Source organism: Electrona antarctica (assembly GCF_951216825.1).
Source record: "Electrona antarctica genome assembly, chromosome: 7".
NCBI lineage: Eukaryota > Metazoa > Chordata > Actinopteri > Myctophiformes > Myctophidae > Electrona > Electrona antarctica.
The window spans coordinates 58,527,213-58,545,872 of NC_136812.1; the positions used below are offsets into that span (position 1 = coordinate 58,527,213).

The 18,660-nt window shown below is 43.8% G+C and overlaps 1 protein-coding gene across 4 annotated transcripts in view; it reads right to left on the bottom strand.

Moving 5' to 3' along the window:
- Positions 1 to 317: 317 nt before the first annotated feature.
- Positions 318 to 18,660, bottom strand: part of szt2 (SZT2 subunit of KICSTOR complex) — a 179,041-nt gene continuing 160,698 nt past the window's right edge. For all 4 annotated transcript variants that reach the window (XM_079506037.1, XM_079506038.1, XM_079506039.1 and 1 more), the window contains 8 exons: positions 11,713 to 11,926; positions 11,095 to 11,284; positions 9,845 to 9,967; positions 6,425 to 6,821; positions 5,438 to 5,641; positions 4,021 to 4,131; positions 3,118 to 3,186; positions 318 to 2,676 (listed from right to left, as the gene is read on the bottom strand). In XM_079506037.1, coding sequence (XP_079362163.1) covers positions 2,533 to 2,676; positions 3,118 to 3,186; positions 4,021 to 4,131; positions 5,438 to 5,641; positions 6,425 to 6,821; positions 9,845 to 9,967; positions 11,095 to 11,284; positions 11,713 to 11,926 — 1,452 coding nt within the window. In that variant the 3' untranslated portion in view covers positions 318 to 2,532. The remainder of the gene's footprint in view (positions 2,677 to 3,117; positions 3,187 to 4,020; positions 4,132 to 5,437; positions 5,642 to 6,424; positions 6,822 to 9,844; positions 9,968 to 11,094; positions 11,285 to 11,712; positions 11,927 to 18,660) is intronic.

Genomic DNA, 18,660 nt, shown 5'->3' on the forward strand with positions numbered 1-18,660 from the left:
TGTTTTAGAGCGCCGCCCTTGCTGGAATCGAACCCCATTCCCTAGCTCAGTAGACCATGCAGATAACAAGCTGTAGCAAGAAAACTGTAGCTAGCCAACAAATTGCTCTGTCCTCACAATACGTACGCGCACACACACACACACACACACACACACACACACACACACACACACACACACACACACACACACACACACACACACACACACACACACACACACACACACACACACACACACACACACACACACACACACACACACACACACACACACACACACACACACACTCCTTTTCCATGTAATACACATTTCGCTTAACATCCATTGGTTTATTTAGCATTAAGCATTTTGCATCATTCATACAAATCTGTCCATATATAAACAACGTATACAGCAGTGTCACTTTGATTACAGTTTAGTAGTAGTACAATTACTATTGTTTTACAGAATATTATCCAGTGTCATCGACATTCAAAGTAACAACAGAAACCCAACCATAGGGTTTCTTAAATACTTCATCAAAATATGAACAAAGAATGGGAAATGTTGGTTTCCTTACAATGACATCAGTTGTAACACCTCATGTCGGTGTGAGACACCGTGCACGTGTACAGTAAATACAAGTGATGTTTAAGGCTGTTTTTGTTTTTTTTAAATCTCCTCAGACTGTTGTGTGTCCACTGTGTGTCTCTGTCCAAGACAAGTACAAGCTCCCTATAGAGGGTATGCGCATACCCTCTATGGAACTGGCGACAGCATATTGTGATGTCCAAAACCAGTACTATGAAAAAAATAAATAAAAGAACAACATGGCCCAATGGATCCAATTGAGTTCATGTAGTCACAAGCTCTAGCCTTGGTGTCCAGCCTGATTCACTGCGTGTCGCAATTTGTTTTGTCACTTCGAGAAGTGACAAAACAAATCACGATTATCATCACGGGACGCAGCGATATACACCTGGCTAGTCACAAGCTCTTGTTTTGACTAAATGCTGCTTTTAATTGTATCCCACCTGACAGAGATAATGTTATCATGGGGTCTACTCGCAGTTCACAGTCTTACTGCGATATGAATGAGAAAGCAAACGACAAAAGAAAGGCACTTCCAGGCTTGCAGGTACACTGGTACAACGGTATGCTCATTGGCGACACACACACACACACACACGTTAGGTGGTACACCTGCATTAGATCGCAATCAAACAAAGATTAAATAGAAATATGAACAGAAATGAGTACAGCATGGCAGTGGCTTCTCAACTGGCTTTAAATCACAACTCAAAATGAAGCATTTCCTCAAGGTACTAACTACTTAAACCCCTGTCATCTTTGAGAACGGGACACCGAGTTACTTACAACTTTACCAAAAAATATCAGATCTACAAGCTCACAATGCGTTCCAGTTGCGGCACTTTCTTGCACTTGGAGATCTGCTATGATTGGCTAATGTTCCCCTGGGATATGGGTTCATGCAATAATCTTCTTAGGTTATGTTAAGCCCAAATCTGATATGTCCTATCCAGACTGGCATGGCATTTGTGCTTGTTTTCTTTTCTTTTTTGTTGTCTGAACAGCACAAAGAACACATGGAAACTGATTTATGTGAAGCAGATTTGAACCACAAAACAAATGACTAGAGAAAAAAGATGAGTCCAATATCGGGAAAACCCCGAGACACTAAAGACGGATTTACACTTTGTTGCATGAATGTGTCGTGTCGCCAACCAAAAGAATGCGAACAAAACGTGTCGCGTACCTCTGGAAACATTTATTTCCCCGCAGATGTTTTCATAACATGTTGCATACTACTGGTTTGGAAGATGACACAAGCTGTGAAAGTGCACAGGACCGTATTTCACTTCCTTGTTTGTTTACATGTTGTGATGGCGGCGGCGCTGTCGGCAAATGTCAGACAGCAATAAAGTGCTCCAAAGTCAAAACGTGTGACCTATCGTCAAAGCATACATACATTTACCATTTGGTTAGGCTCAGTAAATGTCATAGATAGATGTTGCATAAATAACACTGCTGTGGTGCATTTTCAGGGACAACCCTGCCCTCCTCCTCCACTCGGTCCCGACGAGGTAGAACTTAAAGAGTGTCAGTCGAGTACCCGTTGCACGTCAAAACACAACACCACTTAAAAAAAGACCTTCAAGTCTTCAAGTCGGTGTCAAAAAAAATAAAATAAACAAATCGGTCATTTTGAGTTCTTTCTCTGAATTATGTTTTTTTCCCCCTACCCCAGATCCAAGTCTGTTTCATTTCCAATGACATTGACCGTTTTCCATAAAATCTGGCCATTGTATACAGGGTTCCAAAACAAAGGGACCCTTGTGGGTCTGCAACTCTGAGCGTGTACAAATGGAACCAAGCAACTGCATTTGGTTCCATTTGTACACGCTCCGAGTTAGATGAACAATGAGACTATGTGACTGTTTAGACGAGGGCCAAGGGATAAAACAATAAATAAATGATATCAAATGGGGTCCATGGCCCAACGCAACTCAGACTGCGTTGAAACGAAGACTACAGCAGGCCAGTCCAGAGGTTGTAGCAGGCCGTGTTGATGACAGACTCCAGGTGGTGGTACATGGACACCAGCTGGGGAGGAGGGCTGTTGCTGGGCTGGGGCTGTGAGGGCAGCGGCTCCCGAAAGACAACCTTGAGGCTCTAAAAAGAAGAAGACAAGGCAGTAAAACAAACTGGGGAAAACATTTCCAAAATGATAGATTATCCTAAAATAACGAGAGAGGAGCTTACAGGCCGTGGTGTAAAGTTACTAAGTACATGTAACTCAAGTACTGCACTTAAGGTACACTTCACCACTTCTATCTTCATATAATTGGTCCTCACTAATGATCATGATGAAATACCACAATTATTTTCTACTCGTTCTGTGTCTCATGGGAGGGCTATGTGGGCAGTTCAGAAACCCATCTACCAGTGACATCATCGATGGGGAATCCAAGCTAATAGAAACTGCAGGCTTTCTATTCCTGAAAAGTTGCAATACGATAATGGAAGCAATCGTTCTCACGATAATACAAAACAACAATACATAATAAATAAACCTATTTCACATTGAGGAATACAAGCACACTGTACACTCACTGTTTTTCCAGCTTGAGAGTCCAGAAAGACCAGGACAAAGCAGTCGGTGAACTTCTGGTTCAGGACCGCCTGGAAGACAACAATACTTCAGTTCCACTTTTCTGTATACATGTGCAACACGGGGGCCACATGCCACATTAAGTGAAGGCCACCTTCACTTAAGCACATGCTACTTGTGTCTCATTTTACTTCAGTCATGCTAGTGTATTTCAAAGGCCTTTGAAATTAAATAAAAATGTTACTTTACAGGATTCCAATTAAAAAATAGCAAGACAAATATTCAGCATTTCAATTAAAATATAGCAAAAATAGCTGATCTACAAGCTCAAAACTTGAGCTTGATCAAGTTTGTCACTTCGTTCCACGCTATATACGAGCTTGTTGATCTTTCTGAGAAAATATTGGCGACACAAATCATTGCTTCTGGGGGTCCCTGGAACAACATATTTTGAAAAGGGGGTTGGTGGCCAATTGCATATCATTTTGGGCGTCCTTGATAGAAACATAGGTTTTTTTCTTCTTCAGAAAACCAGTTGTAGAATCGGCCTCGATTTAGACCTGAGGACACATCTGTGTCATCTTATAGCTGTTGAAAAATAACAGATCTACAAGCTTAAAAATCGTGAGAATGTGTGCAAATCTTGGAATATACAGTATATTATTTCACAGCAAACGTTTTTTTAACTCATATCTTTGCTCCTGGGAAGTCCCTGAAACAACATATTTTGAGATGGGGGTCGGCGGCCAAATACATATCATTCTGGGGGGGGTTCTTGACATGAAAAGGTTTGAGAACCACTGACATAGAAACCTAGGTTTTTCAGAAAACTGTCAGGGTTTAGAAGACATTATGTTCTAACTACTTATTCTCCGAAAAAGTGACCATGTCCTAATGTTTCTAACCAGATACTGGATGGAGTTCTCGTCAAAGTGTCTGCAGCTCTGGGGGAAGCGCGTCAGGAGAACCTTGATCAGACTCTGATACCAGCTGGGACTCATGGTCAGGAAACAGTCCTAGGGGGAAAAGCAAAACTTTGTTATTAGTTCTACTACGACAAAAATGACCACCCTACCTAACCCTATAGTCTCCCTACGGCAGCACATATTATGATGAAAATGACAACTGAATTGCAGTGTTGCTCTGCTTTATTCAATCCTTTAAGCCAGGGGTTAAAAATGTAAATCGTTCCCTCTAAGATACAGTATGTCACAAGGATATCGGTCTCCATTTAGGGCAGATTGAAAGTAACTTCATACTTTGACATTTAAAGGATATAGTTTAAAGGATATAGTATAGAATTCATGGAGATCTGTGGGAGAGTGCAATCATCCAGACCACTAAGCAACTCAAAGCAAGGGTTGAATACGAACCATTTTGCCATTTTGGCAAATGTCTTGGGGGTGCAACCCACACATTTAGAAGTGTTGCTCATTCCATGAAAGCCTGGTCCTTACAAGCTATATCTCGTTGTAAAGGTGACTAATCAACGATAAAAAAGAACAATATAAATGACAATGCCAATCTGTATTATTATTATTAATAATAATCGACCAGAGTTAAGTTCTGAACCATTTGTTCTGAGATAAGTTACTTTGTTGATTTTGATTATTATTACAAAACATGCACTAACGACTCGCAGCGCGACGCGTTGAGAGCTTGTAGATCAGCTATTTTCGGGGTGCAACCCAGCACTCTTTAGCTCAGGGGTTCTCAACCCGTGGGTCGCGACCCCTCGAGGGGTCGCCAAATTATTTTGGGGGGTCCCCAAATTATTTGTAACTGAATGGCTGTAAAGTGGAAATGAAGAATTTACATATAGTACACATAGTACATGCATACACCTTCCCTAATGATGATGGTTTCAGTATTTATTTATGGTGTATTGTCTCTATTATTAAGGTTATTGTAGCAGTCAATTTATATTGGGGGTCGGGAGGGGGCGGGGCGGGGGTCCCGAGATGTTGCCAAAGCATTTTCGGGGGTCCCCGGCCAAAAAGGTTGAGAACCCCTGCTTTAGCTAGTGGAGATGCGGCCTACGACATGGATTTCGAAACAAATTTGTTCAACACAAAATGCTGCGTTCCAAGTTCAGGAGACTTTGGAATAAAGCAATTATGCTGAATGCAGACTTTGGGTATGGGATGGAAAGGAGAGGAGTGGCATTTGCATTTCTTTCACCATAGTGAATTCTGCATTCGTGGTCTGGAGAGGGCAGTTGTTTTACTAGACGGGTAAAAGGGGCAGGGGTTCAAGCCCCCCTGTGCACGTCCCTGATGTCTGAACTAAAGCCTGGGTACACGTCATGGTGGTCCAACGTACCAGCTGGGGGTCTATCTCCCCTATGGAGCGGCTCTGCACGGCCTCTAGCAGCTCCTCCAGCTCGCTGAAGGACAGCTTGCTGAGCTTCAGCTTCTCCATGGCCAGGTGCTCCCCGTGGAACAGCCTCCTCCACAGGTTGTCCCTGCGGCAGTGGCCCATGGCCTGCTCCACGCTGCCCTGGATCTGCCTCTGGGCCGACGCCACCTGCCCCCCAGGGAGAAAAGGAAGGAGGAAAAATAACAATTTAATAATAACAATTATTAGGGATGCACACACATGGAAATTCTTGGGCCGATACCGATGTTCAAAATAACAATTTAGCCGATAGCTAAAAGATACTGATACCGATATATGTTGATTTACTTTTTTTTAGGGTTAGGCTTAGGGTTAAGGAAATAAGCGCTTGATTTCCTTACAAACCCTCTAAGAGGGTTGGAGACACTCCGCTGCGCCTCACCACGCCTCTCAGCCATTATAAAACACACGGTAACCTCACACCTTTTATTTTGAGTCACAGGGCTAGCGTTTGGGAACCACCCACTGGGTTAAATGCACTTAGAGCTGCTGGTCGAGCTCATAGACATATATAAAGGCTAGATGGCTCAAGGCGGAGTCTCTGACGTAGTTCACCCGGCGGCCATCTTGCTGAGGGGCTACAGTACAGTATGTTCAATGGCAGCTCAAACAAAAATAGTCGTATCTCTCTCAAATCTTGACGGATTTACAAACGGGTTGGTGTATTACAAACGTTGTCATCGTGGCTATGATTCGGGACACTTATCAGCTTAATTTTGTTTTTTATATGAACGTCGTATGCAGACGTCCCTGACGTTTATAACAGACCATCGGGGCATCGGGGCATAGACACAATGTTATGCTGCCCCTCGGTAAGATGGCCGCCACGTAGCAACGTCACTCTCCATTGGCCAGAGCACGGGTGAGCCATCTAGCCTTTCTTATATTATATATATCTATGGTCGAGATTACCTCGTTGTTGAGCAAGGGGAACAGAGGGGAGGGGTACAGCAGTCCTCCGTGGCCCTCGGCGCCTCCTCCGCCGCTGCTGCTACGACCCACCAGGGGGTAGAACTCGTTTCCATCGCTGGGGACGGGCGAGGTTGCCATGGCGGGGCTCGACGGCGACGACGGCTCCTCCCACAGTTCCAGCTCGGGGTCGTGGTGACCCCCCGCCGCCCCTCCCCCACCAGGCTCCTCCTCCTCCGCCACCCGCTCCGGAGGGACCCCACCCCTCCCCCCGGAGCCTGGCCCCGATTCGCCGCCGGGCTCGCGGTGGACCTGAGGGAGCTTCTTGAAGCGCCGCATGTCCGCCGTCAGCCGAGGGAACAGCTCCCGCTGGCTGGTCATGATCACGTAGTAGCGCAACCTGAACACAGTGCAGGAACGAGCACTTGTTTTACCAGTGAAAAGAGTCATTTTGTCCATTTTGTATGAAGGACAGGGTTACTCAAATCCAGTGGAGGAAAAAGGGCCAATAGAGGGTATGCGCATGCATATAGTGAATGGGAAATCGAGTGGCAAATCGAGTGGCAAAGTGAGTTTAATGTCCTTTAACGTCGTTTAATGCAATCAGACTTTTCTGTGTGGATGTATGGGCTATCAAGGCCAGAAAGTCATTTTTTGCCACTCAGTAGGTGTTTCCACATAACTTCCGCTATGATGATGATGTCACGCGCATACCCTCTATAAAGTAAAGTTTTACAGCGCTTATGGCTTCCCTGTGAGGTCAGGGTTAGTGTTAGAGTAATGTCCGAGAATACATCGCTATTTATTTTGCTGCCACAATTATATTTTCTACATATGTTTATTTGATTTCTATGTGGTTTCTATGCTTTAAATGATTATTTTGGTAAAGGTTCATGATTCACTCCCATATTGCCGTCATTTCCGGCGCCTCGACCATATATGGTGTGTAGAGAAACCTCACGGGTTCACGGTCATTGCAACTTCCGTCTGCCTGTCAAGCAGATGGTAGTTTGTTTGTTCATCATGCAGCGTGTTGCCACTTAAAGGTTCGTTTGTTATTTCTGTTCCAAGTTGTTTGTCAACATTAAATTTCTATGTTATATTTCTGTATGAGTTTCATTGACCGTTTGTTTATTGCTTTTCCTTTCAGTCCTGGTTGTTCAAATGGGTTCCTTTAATGTACACATTCGTTCATTCCCTTTGAGATCCGTGCAGTCAGTAAGGTAATTCAGTTCATGTTTTCTTTTCTTTATATTTCGTTTATATGCTTTATTTGTTGCTTATTATTTGATCACTGATTATTGTTTGTCTTTGTGTTTCGTCAGTTTTGACGTGGGTTTTTGGAGCAAATAAAACCGCCAGTACATGCTACTACTGCCTCGTCTCAAGTTCGTATCAGAGGGAGTGACAATTTATCACACGCTGTATGCGTGCGTATCAGACGGTAATTCTGTCAGAAAGGCAGTTATCAGACCGCTATTTCAGTCAGAAAGACATTTATCACACTGCATGTCTATCAGAAATGCATTAATCAGATGGTATTTCTGTAAGAAAGGCATTTACCAGACTGGTCATTCTGTCAGAAAGGCATTCTGTCTGTGCATGCAGTTACCTGAGCTCTCCTTCAAAGGCAGTTACCAGACTGGAAATGTAGTCAGAAAGACATTTATCACAATATATTATTATTATATATTATATCAGAAATGCATTCATCAGATGGTATTACTCAGAGCCATCTAATAGAAGAGTTACGATATTGAGGGGGCGATAACCGAGCGCTCGAGCGCTGTTCATGCAGCCTGAACTGAGACAAGCTGGAGCTGGAACTGTTTTAAAGTATTGTACAGTAACAACTAAAGTATCTTTAATGTTTATGTTGTACTATTACTACAAAACAATCTAAAATAAAGGGATTTAAGATCATTAAAGCTGGGCTGTTGCCTGAGTCCAATGCATTTCTGCCTACTTCCGGTCCAGGACTCAATAGAAGTCTATGTAGGAGAGCCGCCATTGGACTGAAGCCCCATGAAGTGAACGCAGTTTGCGTAACTCTGTCTATATCTAAGGCTCTGGTATTTCTGTCACAAAGGCAGTTACCACACGGTAGTTCTGTCACAAAGGCAGTTACCACACCGGCAGTTCTGTCAATAAGGCAGTTACCACACTGGTAATTCTGTCAGAAAGGCAGTTACCACACTGGTAATTCTGTCAGAAAGGCAGTTACCACACTGGTAATTCTGTCACAAAGGCAGTTACCACACTGGTAATTCTGTCACAAAGGCAGTTACCACACTGGTAATTCTGTCAGAAAGGCAGTTACCACACTGGTAATTCCGTCAGAAAGGTACCAGACTGGTAATTCTGTCAGAAAGGCAGTTACCAGACTGGTAATTCTGTCAGAAAGGCAGTTACCACACTGGTATTTCTGTCACAAAGGCAGTTACCACACTGGTAATTCTGTCAGAAAGGCAGTTACCAGACTGGTAATTCTGTCAGAAAGGCAGTTACCACACTGGTAATTCTGTCAGAAAGGCAGTTACCACACTGGTAATTCTGTCAGAAAGGCAGTTACCACACTGGTAATTCTGTCACAAAGGCAGTTACCACACTGGTAATTCTGTCACAAAGGCAGTTACCACACTGGTAATTCTGTCAGAAAGGCAGTTACCACACTGGTAATTCTGTCAGAAAGGCAGTTACCAGACTGGTAATTTTGTCAGAAAGGCAGTTACCACACTGGTAATTCTGACCACGGGGGTTTTCCTGACAGAATTAGCAGTGTGAGGGAAGCGGAGCCTCACCCCTACTATGTCTGTCAGAAGCCGCATGCATGCAGTTACCTGAGCGGATGACTCTCCTTCATGTCTGTAAGAAGCCGTTGAGGGCTACCTACATGCAGTTACCTGAGCGGATGACTCTCCTTCATGTCTGTAAGAAGCCGTTGAGGGCTACCTACATGCAGTTACCTGAGCAGATGGCTCTCTCCTTCATGTCTGTAAGAAGCCGTCGAGGGCTACCTACATGCAGTTACCTGAGCAGATGGCGCTCTCCTTCATGTCTTTAAGAAGCCGTTGAGGGCTACCTACATGCAGTTACCTGAGCAGATGGCTCTCTCCTTCATGTCTTTAAGAAGCCGTTTTGATTGCTACCTACATGCAGTTACCTGAGCAGATGGCGCTCTCCTTCATGTCTGTAAGAAGCCGTTGAGGGCTACCTGCATGCAGTTACCTGAGCAGATGGCTCTCTCCTTCATGTCTGTAAGAAGCCGTTGAGGGCTACCTGCATGCAGTTACCTGAGCAGATGGCTCTCTCCTTCATGTCTGTAAGAAGCCGTTGAGGGCTACCTGCATGCAGTTACCTGAGCAGATGGCGCTCTCCTTCATGTCTGTCAGAAGCCGTTGAGGGATACATGCATGCAGTTACCTGAGCAGATGGCGCTCTCCTTCAGACTGCTCCTCAAATGGAGCGGCGTTGTGACAGACCAGCAGGGACACGTCAAAGTCGTCGTGGTGACGCAGTCCCTCCAGGTCCTTGTAGGAGCCAGAGCTAACCAAGACGAGACAAAAAACATTGATGTATCTGACAGGTCCTTGTAGGAGTCAGAGCTAACCAAGACGAGACACAAAAGGATTCTGAAACATTTGTGCATCTTCCAGGTCCTTGTAGGAGCCAGAGGTAACCAAGACGAGACACAAAAGATTCAGAAACATGTATGCATCTTCCAGGTCCTTCTAGGAGTCAGAGCCAACACAGAAATGTGAAACCTTTTTTTTGTTTGTTTTTTGTAAATCATACACACAGATGAAAATACCATACTGTATCTACAAGCTCATAGAGCCTTGCGCTGCGAGCTATTCTGAACTTGTAGGCAGATCATTTTCACAATCTATTTTATTTTATTTGTATTCTTGAGGGGCGCTAGCCCTTCCTATATACAGCCTTTGTCCACACACGTCTCATATTTGCCATTGACAATGGAAGGAGAAATTAGGTCAAATGTCCGCCAAATATGACGTAAATTTGTGGCAACACAAACGTTAAATGCCATTGACAAGGAAGGGGAAATGTACGTCATATGTAGACGAGCAAATCGGCTAACCAATCGCATGAATTCAGTTGTGCATGAGATGATGCATGATGATGTATAATGATAATAGCGCCCCTCACTTCATACAGGTGTGATTATTTTATGATAACAATATATATACATAATAATGATATGGGACAAGGTTTCAACCCCTATGTGATCTAGACCAGTGGTTCCCAAAGTGGGGTCCGGGGACCCCTAGGGGTCCTTGAAAGAGTTGCAGGGGGTCCCTAGCTAAATTATAGCATTTGTAGAGTTAAATTAACATTGATTTTACAATATAAATTGAGGGTCCCAGAGATGGAAAATGCCATTAAATGGTGGTCTGCATGTTGTAGACTAATGCATGACAAACTGGGGGTCCTTTGAAATTCACTGCTAGAGCCGTAACAATCCTCTCTCATGGGGGGGGGGGGGTCCCTGGCATATCATTTCAAATGGGTGTCAGTGGGGCTAATTAGTGTAAATTTGGGGGTCCTTGACATGAAAAAGTTTAGGAACCTCTGCTCTAGACCCGTAGTTCCCAAACCGACACAAAGACATGTTTGTGAAGAGTGTGTGTGTGTGTGTGTGTGTGGTCTCTTACCTGTTCCACAAGGCCACCAGGGCGTACTCGTGCAGGTCGGCGCTCTGCGGCGCTCCCTTCTTGGCGTCGGCGGGGGTGCCGGCGGCCTTGGACATGCGGATGGGCTTCATGTTGTACGTGCCGGCGTGGTCCGTGATGTAGTTGTACAGCTGGTGGGCCGTGATCATCCCCGTCGACACCGAGAAGCTCCCTGTGAAAGAGACGGCAGGCCGTTCATACAGTGTTCATTTTTTTTCCAGCAGATTTTGATCTGGTCTTAGTCAGTGTTGATTCTGTCGACTAAAACTATGACGAAAAATGTCGACTGCCTTTTTTCACTGACGAAATCGAAATGAACATGAGGTATTTCAGAAAACTGTCAGGATTTAGAAGACATTTTTTTTTAATTTCGACGTCAGGCCTAAATGGGTTATTTCAAAACATGCATTAACCACTTCAGCCCTTATATAGCAGAACCAATCACATGTAGCACAGGACCGCGACCAACCTTAAAGGAGCATTCAGTGATTTGGAAAAAGACCCACCCCGGTAACAAGATGTGCACATGCACGCACTACAGTGAGGGGGGGGGGGGGGGGGGGGGGGTGTCAATCGGTTAAACATGTCCCATAACTGGACCTTGGTAGACGTGGTTGCGTCCGAACTTGGGGATGTCGGGGTGGTGGGCGATGAAGTCCTCCAGGAAGCTGGTGAGCTGGTAGCCCTGCCTCAGTGTCATGTGGCAGCCCACCAGGTACTGGTGCACCACGCGCAGGTGGAAGTCGTAGCTGAACGAGTGCACGTGCATCAGGTCGCGCACCTTGTCACACTCCTCCGTGAAGAGCATGGACAGCTATAGGGGAGAGAGAGAGCGCATGTCCTGTAAAACATTATGACTATACCTATATATATATATATATATATATATATATAGAGAGAGAGAGAGAGAGAGAGATAGAGAGAGAGAGCGTCGCAGTCCCGCCCCTTTCAGATCGGCGAGGGCACGGGAAGAGAATTTCCCATTCATTAATTTCCCATTCATTTTTCCATAGACGTTTCAGAAAGTATTTATTTAGAGCCAACAAAAGCCAACTCGGCTGCTGACAAATCATGACAATAAACACAATTTATTTGGGCCCAAACAAATAATTAGAAAGAAGGAAAATGAGTGTACACTTTGTTGTACCCTTTTTTTCTTCTTTCAAATTATTTGTTCGGCCAATTTCTTCTTGTTTATCGTCATGATTTGTCATAAGCCGAGTTTGGCTTAAAGGCATTTAAATAAATACGTCTATGGGAAAAATGCTTGGGAAACTCTCTCCCGGTGCCCTTGTCGTTCTGAAAGGGGGCGGGACTGCAACTCTCTCTCTAGGGCTCATTAGGGCTGTCAAACGATTAAAAAAGTAATCATATTAATAATCACAGCTTAAAATGTTTGAAATAAATCATGATTAATCACCATTCGAACTACATCCAAAATATGATAAGTGACTCTCTAGCCCTCGCTCTCTCCAGGTATCTCGGTCTATCGCCCCGTTGTCATGCTATATGTGATTTGAGACAGTAAATTGTGCAGCCTCTTATGGAAATCCCAATAACCGACTTGTGTTCCCCCCCCCCCCCCCCCCCCATCCAGATAAGGCTAGCTGGGCTTCTCTTTCCATCTCGTTTGGATCTATCAGCCATCAGATACCAGAGCGGTGACTAGTGCAGAGTGGATGGGATCGGGCAGGTCATCTAAGCATGCGTTAATTTCGTTAAACAATCTAATCTAATTCATTTCAGAAATTAATTAACTCAGTTAACTTAGCCCTATATATATATATATATATATATATATAAATTAATTCACACTTTAATTCACACAGAGATCCGTCAGTTACTTGTACTATAGCATATGCACTCAGCCAAACTGAGTGTCCCGCAGGGATTCAAAGCTTGGGTGTTACACTCTAAAAATAGCAGATCTATAAGCTCACAACATGTGCGCTGTGAAGTGTTATGAGCTTGTATATCGACAATTTTAAACATATGCAACCAAGTGAAAAAACTGCCATTGCGCCAACATACCTTTTTGTCGTCAAAATCAACTGCAGATTTAGTTGACTGAATGTTATACTTAGTCGACTAAAACTAGACTAAAACAGTTCAGATGAGTATAATATGACAAACTACATGACATTTTATTCAAAAGACTATGGGCTCCATTTTCGTCACCGCTAAACCCCATATCCCTAAACTTCTTTGCCTTTTTTTTTTTTTACTATTTTGCAAAACATTTTTGAATCGTTAAAATGGCCAGTCTACAAGCTCACAACGTTTCAATGTAGATTGGCTAGTTGAACTATTCAAAAATGTTTTTCAAAATAGTAAAAAAGGCAAAGAAGTTTAGGGATAAGGGGTTTAGCGGTAACGAAAATGGAGCCCTATGACTCTACTAAAAGTAAATCAAAGTTTGCCGTCAAAATGAACACCTGCCTGGTATTCTAGTTTGTTTGAAGTGATGCTGACATTGTCTTTGCACGCAATGTTATTTGCCCTGTCCTGTAGTGTTCACTTACTTACTCTGGGTAGGAGCATCTGCTAAATGCCTACATTGTCAATCCTGTATCCATTACTATTGGGATGAATTCATTGGCCTTTAATCTAAAGAAAACCTTTCATGTTATGGTCAAATGTCAGGGACCTTTGCACAATGTCTTGCCTGCACTGAAGCCCAAATTGCTCCCGATTTGCTGGTTGGTACCTCGCATGGCTTCCGCCGCAATCGGTGTATGAATGTGTGTGTGAATGGGTGAATGTAATGCACAATCTATGTAAAGTGCCTTGGATAAAGGCGCTATATAAATGCACCATTTACCATTTAAAAAAAAAATAAAGAAAAAATCACACCTGTGTGAACTGAGTGGTGCAATTCCCCTCTCTCTCTCTCTCTCTCTCATTAGCAGGCAACAGTGCAACACTATCTCTCTCTCTCGCTCTCTGTTTCTGGCACAACAGCGCCACCTTTGCCCCTACTGGTACTCTAAACGGACATAGTCACATTAGGACATAGGGACAAAGCTGTTCCTTGGAGTGGTTGCACCACTCAAAAAAGTAAATATTGTGACATGGTCATAACCATTAGGAGAGGATAGTTGTGCTTTTTGAAATACAGTATAACATAAACACTTGCTGTTCCTGTCTGAACTATAAGAAGTTAGATGTTTCAACCGTGGCACAACTAAAGGACATGGAGATGGACATTTTGGTTGTTAGAAATGAAGAAGAGATTAAGTCTATATATGGGATTGGTCTCGTAAAGAAAGCAAATATTTCACATGAGAAACCTCATAATTGTGACACCTCTGAAAACACTTTGCATTGCATCATATTCTGACAACAAAGCTTGCATGACGCAAAAGAAAGAAATGCATGCGGTGGAAATAAGGTTTCGCTGTTTTTGAAAGCTGCACCTGTTACAAATAATGAGGAGAATAAATCAAATGATTATGAACAGATGTAATCACTTAAGAGCCTGATGCAGAGGCAGACTGCAAGATTTCATTGGAGGAAAAGATGAGCCATGATAAAACAGTATAATTGACACAATTTGGTATGTAAGTTCACCAAACATCAGTTCAACATCACGACACTTTAAGCAGTGTCCTGTTTGTCCTGGGAATTGATCTGAACCACCACTTTTCAGCCTATCTTCATATAATTGGTCCTCACTAATGTTCATGATAAAATACCACCATTTTTTCCTACTCAGTCTGTGTCTCATAGGAGGGCTGTGGGCAGTTCAGAAACCTAGTGTCGTTAGGCAGATTTAAAAATATATATTTAGGTATGTATTATCGATAGAACAATGGCTACCATTTTCGCGTCGCAACTTCTCAGGAATAGAAAGCCTGCAGTTTCTATTAGCTTGGATTCCCCATCGACAATGTAAACAAATGTATCATGAACCATGAGGACAAATTATATGAAGATAGGTTTTAAAGTGGTGAAGTGATCCTTTAAGCAAAAAAAAGAAGAAGAAAAGATAACAAAAAATATGCTAAACTGTTATACTAGGAGGCACAGAATCCTGAGTGATGGTGGCTCAGGCTTTGTTAGCACCCGGAGAGGATGGAGTTCTCCAGAGAAAATAAACATGTATTTATACTCCACAGGCTAACAACATGTCCCACGGATGTTAGCGAAGGATGGTAACATGTCATTGTTCGCATTAGTCCGACCGTGTCTTGTTTATGATTTTTATGTTTTTTTTAATTGTCTTAGTCTTTTTTTTCCCCCGTAGAGGGCCATGCGAAACAACATACTGCAATATGTCGTTTTTCATGTTTTTCTGTAGTCGAAACCATGACAAACGACATACTATAGTATTATAGTCGTTTATTACATGTCGTTTTTCATAGTTTTCATTGTTTATTGTTGTCGAAAAGCATGAGGACGACATGCTGTAGTGTCGTTTTTCATGATTTTCATCTTTTTTATTATCAAAATATTAATGATTAAAAAAAACGACCATTACTAACCCTAACCGCACACAGAAACCACAGGGTGAGTGTTAACCGGTCGGGTACAGGCTTTAGTTCCGACACTATTATTGGTCCGACGGTCATTAGACCGACAACCTACCTCTATCGCTAAAAACCTAACCACTTAACCGCAAGCACGGGAGCAGGGCATGTTCAAGCGCTAGTCCGACCGTTGTTCCCGCATGTCGAACTAATGCGGCGTCGGAATTACCATCGGATCCCAACCGGCCATGTGGTCGGACTAACGGGATGGCGGACCACATGAAGGACATCACCGTCATGTTGCTTCTACTAAACGTCGTGGAGCGACCTCCAGAAGTGATACTAGAAAAGCCAGTCAACACGATTAGTGCTGAAGCGAAGCTAAAACACCGGCAATTGTATACGCCAGGGGTTCTCAACCCGTGGGTCGCGACCCCTCGGGGGGTCGCCAAATTATTTTAGGGGGTCCCCAAATTATAAAAAAAAAAAAAAAAAAATGATTTTTTTTTTTTCACGATTTTTCAAAAATAGCAGACCTACAAGCTCGTAGCGCGCCACTCGGTGGCGCGCTATGAGCTTGTAGATCTGCTATTTTTCAATAGCTAAATTATAACAATGCTTAAAACACCAAAAGGGGTTCCCGCCCAAAATGGTTTAAGGTTATTGTAGCAGTCAATTTATATTGGGGGTCAGGAGGGGGCGGGCGGGGGTCCCGAGACATTGCCAAAGCATTTCCGGGGGTCCCCGGCCAAAAACGTTGAGAACCCCTGGTATACGCTGTCCGCGTCAAGCGTTCCCGATGTTGAAGCCTAATTTATGCACGATGCCGTCGTGTGTGCACAACAGTCGGCCTACAAGCGCACAACGTGTCGACTCATTTTTTTTACGTCACGAGACAAAGAATGAATCTGACTCAACTTTGACATTCTGAAAGGTTGCGTGTCGCTCTCATAGAAATGAAGCCACAAATTAAAACGGACCTCGGGGTAATTAAAGAACCGCAATCAAATTCAGAGTAATGCATATTTGATTGTAAAATGAAATATGTCCTTGGTTATTTTCTCATTGATTGTCGACTGTTAATCTCAGGCAGGATCTAAAAATGGCTTGATTTATACTTTGTGTCGGTGCGTTCGAAAATCGCAGACCCAGCGTCTGTTTTCGGGGCACGTGACACCAGGCTGGCGTGCGGCCGAGTATGAATCAGAGTCTGAGTGTTAAAGGAAAGAACACGCTCAACCAACGACTGACAAGCTCCCGGTAGCAGCGGAGGGGTCATGCATTAGTCCGACGTCCCGTTAGTCCAACATACGTGGCCAGGTTAAGACTCACCCTATGAGTCTTAACTCTGGTCCATAGCCTCAAGCTGATGGCTCTCGGGCCAGTGGTTCCCAAACCTTTTCGTGTCAAGGACCCCCAAATTGAGACTTATTAGCCCAGGGGTTCTCAACGTTTTTGGCCGGGGACCCCCGGAAATGCTTTGGCAACGTCTCGGGACCCCCTGCCCCGCCCCCTCCCGACCCCCAATATAAATTGACTGCTACAATAACCTTAAACCATTTTGGGCGAGAACCTCTTTTGGTGTTTTATGCATTGTTATAATTTAGCTATTGGAAAATAGCAGATCTACAAGCTCATAGCGCGCCACCGAGTGGCGCGCTACGAGCTTTTTTTTTTTTTTTTTTAAATTTGGGGACCCCCTAAAATAATTTGGCGACCCCCCCCGAGGGGTCGCGACCCACGGGTTGAGAACCCCTGCATTAGCCCACTGACCCCCATTTGAAAACATATGCCAGGTAGCCCCATAAGAGAAGATTTGTACGGCTCTAGAGGTGATTCTCAATCAGTTTAATTTCAAGGACCCCCAGTTTGACACACATTAGTCTACGGACCCCCTATTCAATGGCATTTCTATCTCTGGGACCCCCAATTTATATTGTAAAATCAATGTTAATTTTAACTCTGAGAGTGTACAAATGGAACCAAATGGACCCGTTAGAATCCATTTGGTTCCATTTGTACACTCTGAGTTACAGACCCATAAGGGTCCATTTGTTTCTTACTATCATTTAGCTGGGGACCCCCTGGAACTCCCTCAAGGACCCCCGGGGTGCCAGGGACCCCCATAAGAGAAGATTTTTACGGCTCTAGCAGTGATTCTCAACCCATTTAATTTCAAGGACCCCCAGTTTGACGTGCTTATTAGTCTACATACCCCAATTTAAAACAGTTCTACTGCCGCTAATTGTTTGATCCAGTGTTGCGCCGCTGCATAATACGACATTCCCGCTATTTGTTTTATGTGTCTAAATCGCATCGCATTAATAATAATAAAAAAAGTCCGCCTCTGCTGCGGAGCAGGGGGAGAGAGCTTCATGTTATGACGACGAAACCGGAAATCGATACTTATGCTGGGCTGCTAGGGCTTCTGGGAAATTGAGTCCAATGCAAGTGGACGGTGGTTTTGTCTAACTACAACAGCCTCCCAGCCCCCTCCATTCTGCTTGTCAAGATGGCGGGTGGTGCGATCGTTCAAAAACAAACTGAGGAACGGATCCGGGTTTTCACGGATCAAACGCCCAAATACTTCAGCGTATGATCTAAAGGTAATAAAACAATCCAGGCAGCGTAGGATATTTGATTAAAAGGCGGGTTCCGCGTGATGTGGCGTCAAACTGTTAATGGCATTTCTATCCCTGGGACCCCCAATTTATATTGTAAAATCAATGTTACTTTAAATCCTGAGAGTGTACAAATGGTCGAATCAGCTCAGAAAAGCAATGCCTCCATAGGGTCCGGGGACCCCTAGGGGTCCTTGAGGGAGTTCCAGGAGGCCCCCAGCTAAATGATAGTTAGGAACCAAATGGACCCTTATGGGTCTGTAACTCTGAGAGTGTACAGATTTTTTGTACACTCTCAGAGTTAAATTAAATCGATTTTACGACATAACTTGGGGTCTCAGAGATAGAAATGCCATTAAATGGGGGTCTGTAGACGAATGCATGTCAAACTTTGGGGGTCCTTGAAATTAAACGAGTAGAGAATCACTGCTAGAGACGTGAAAATCTTCTCTTATACA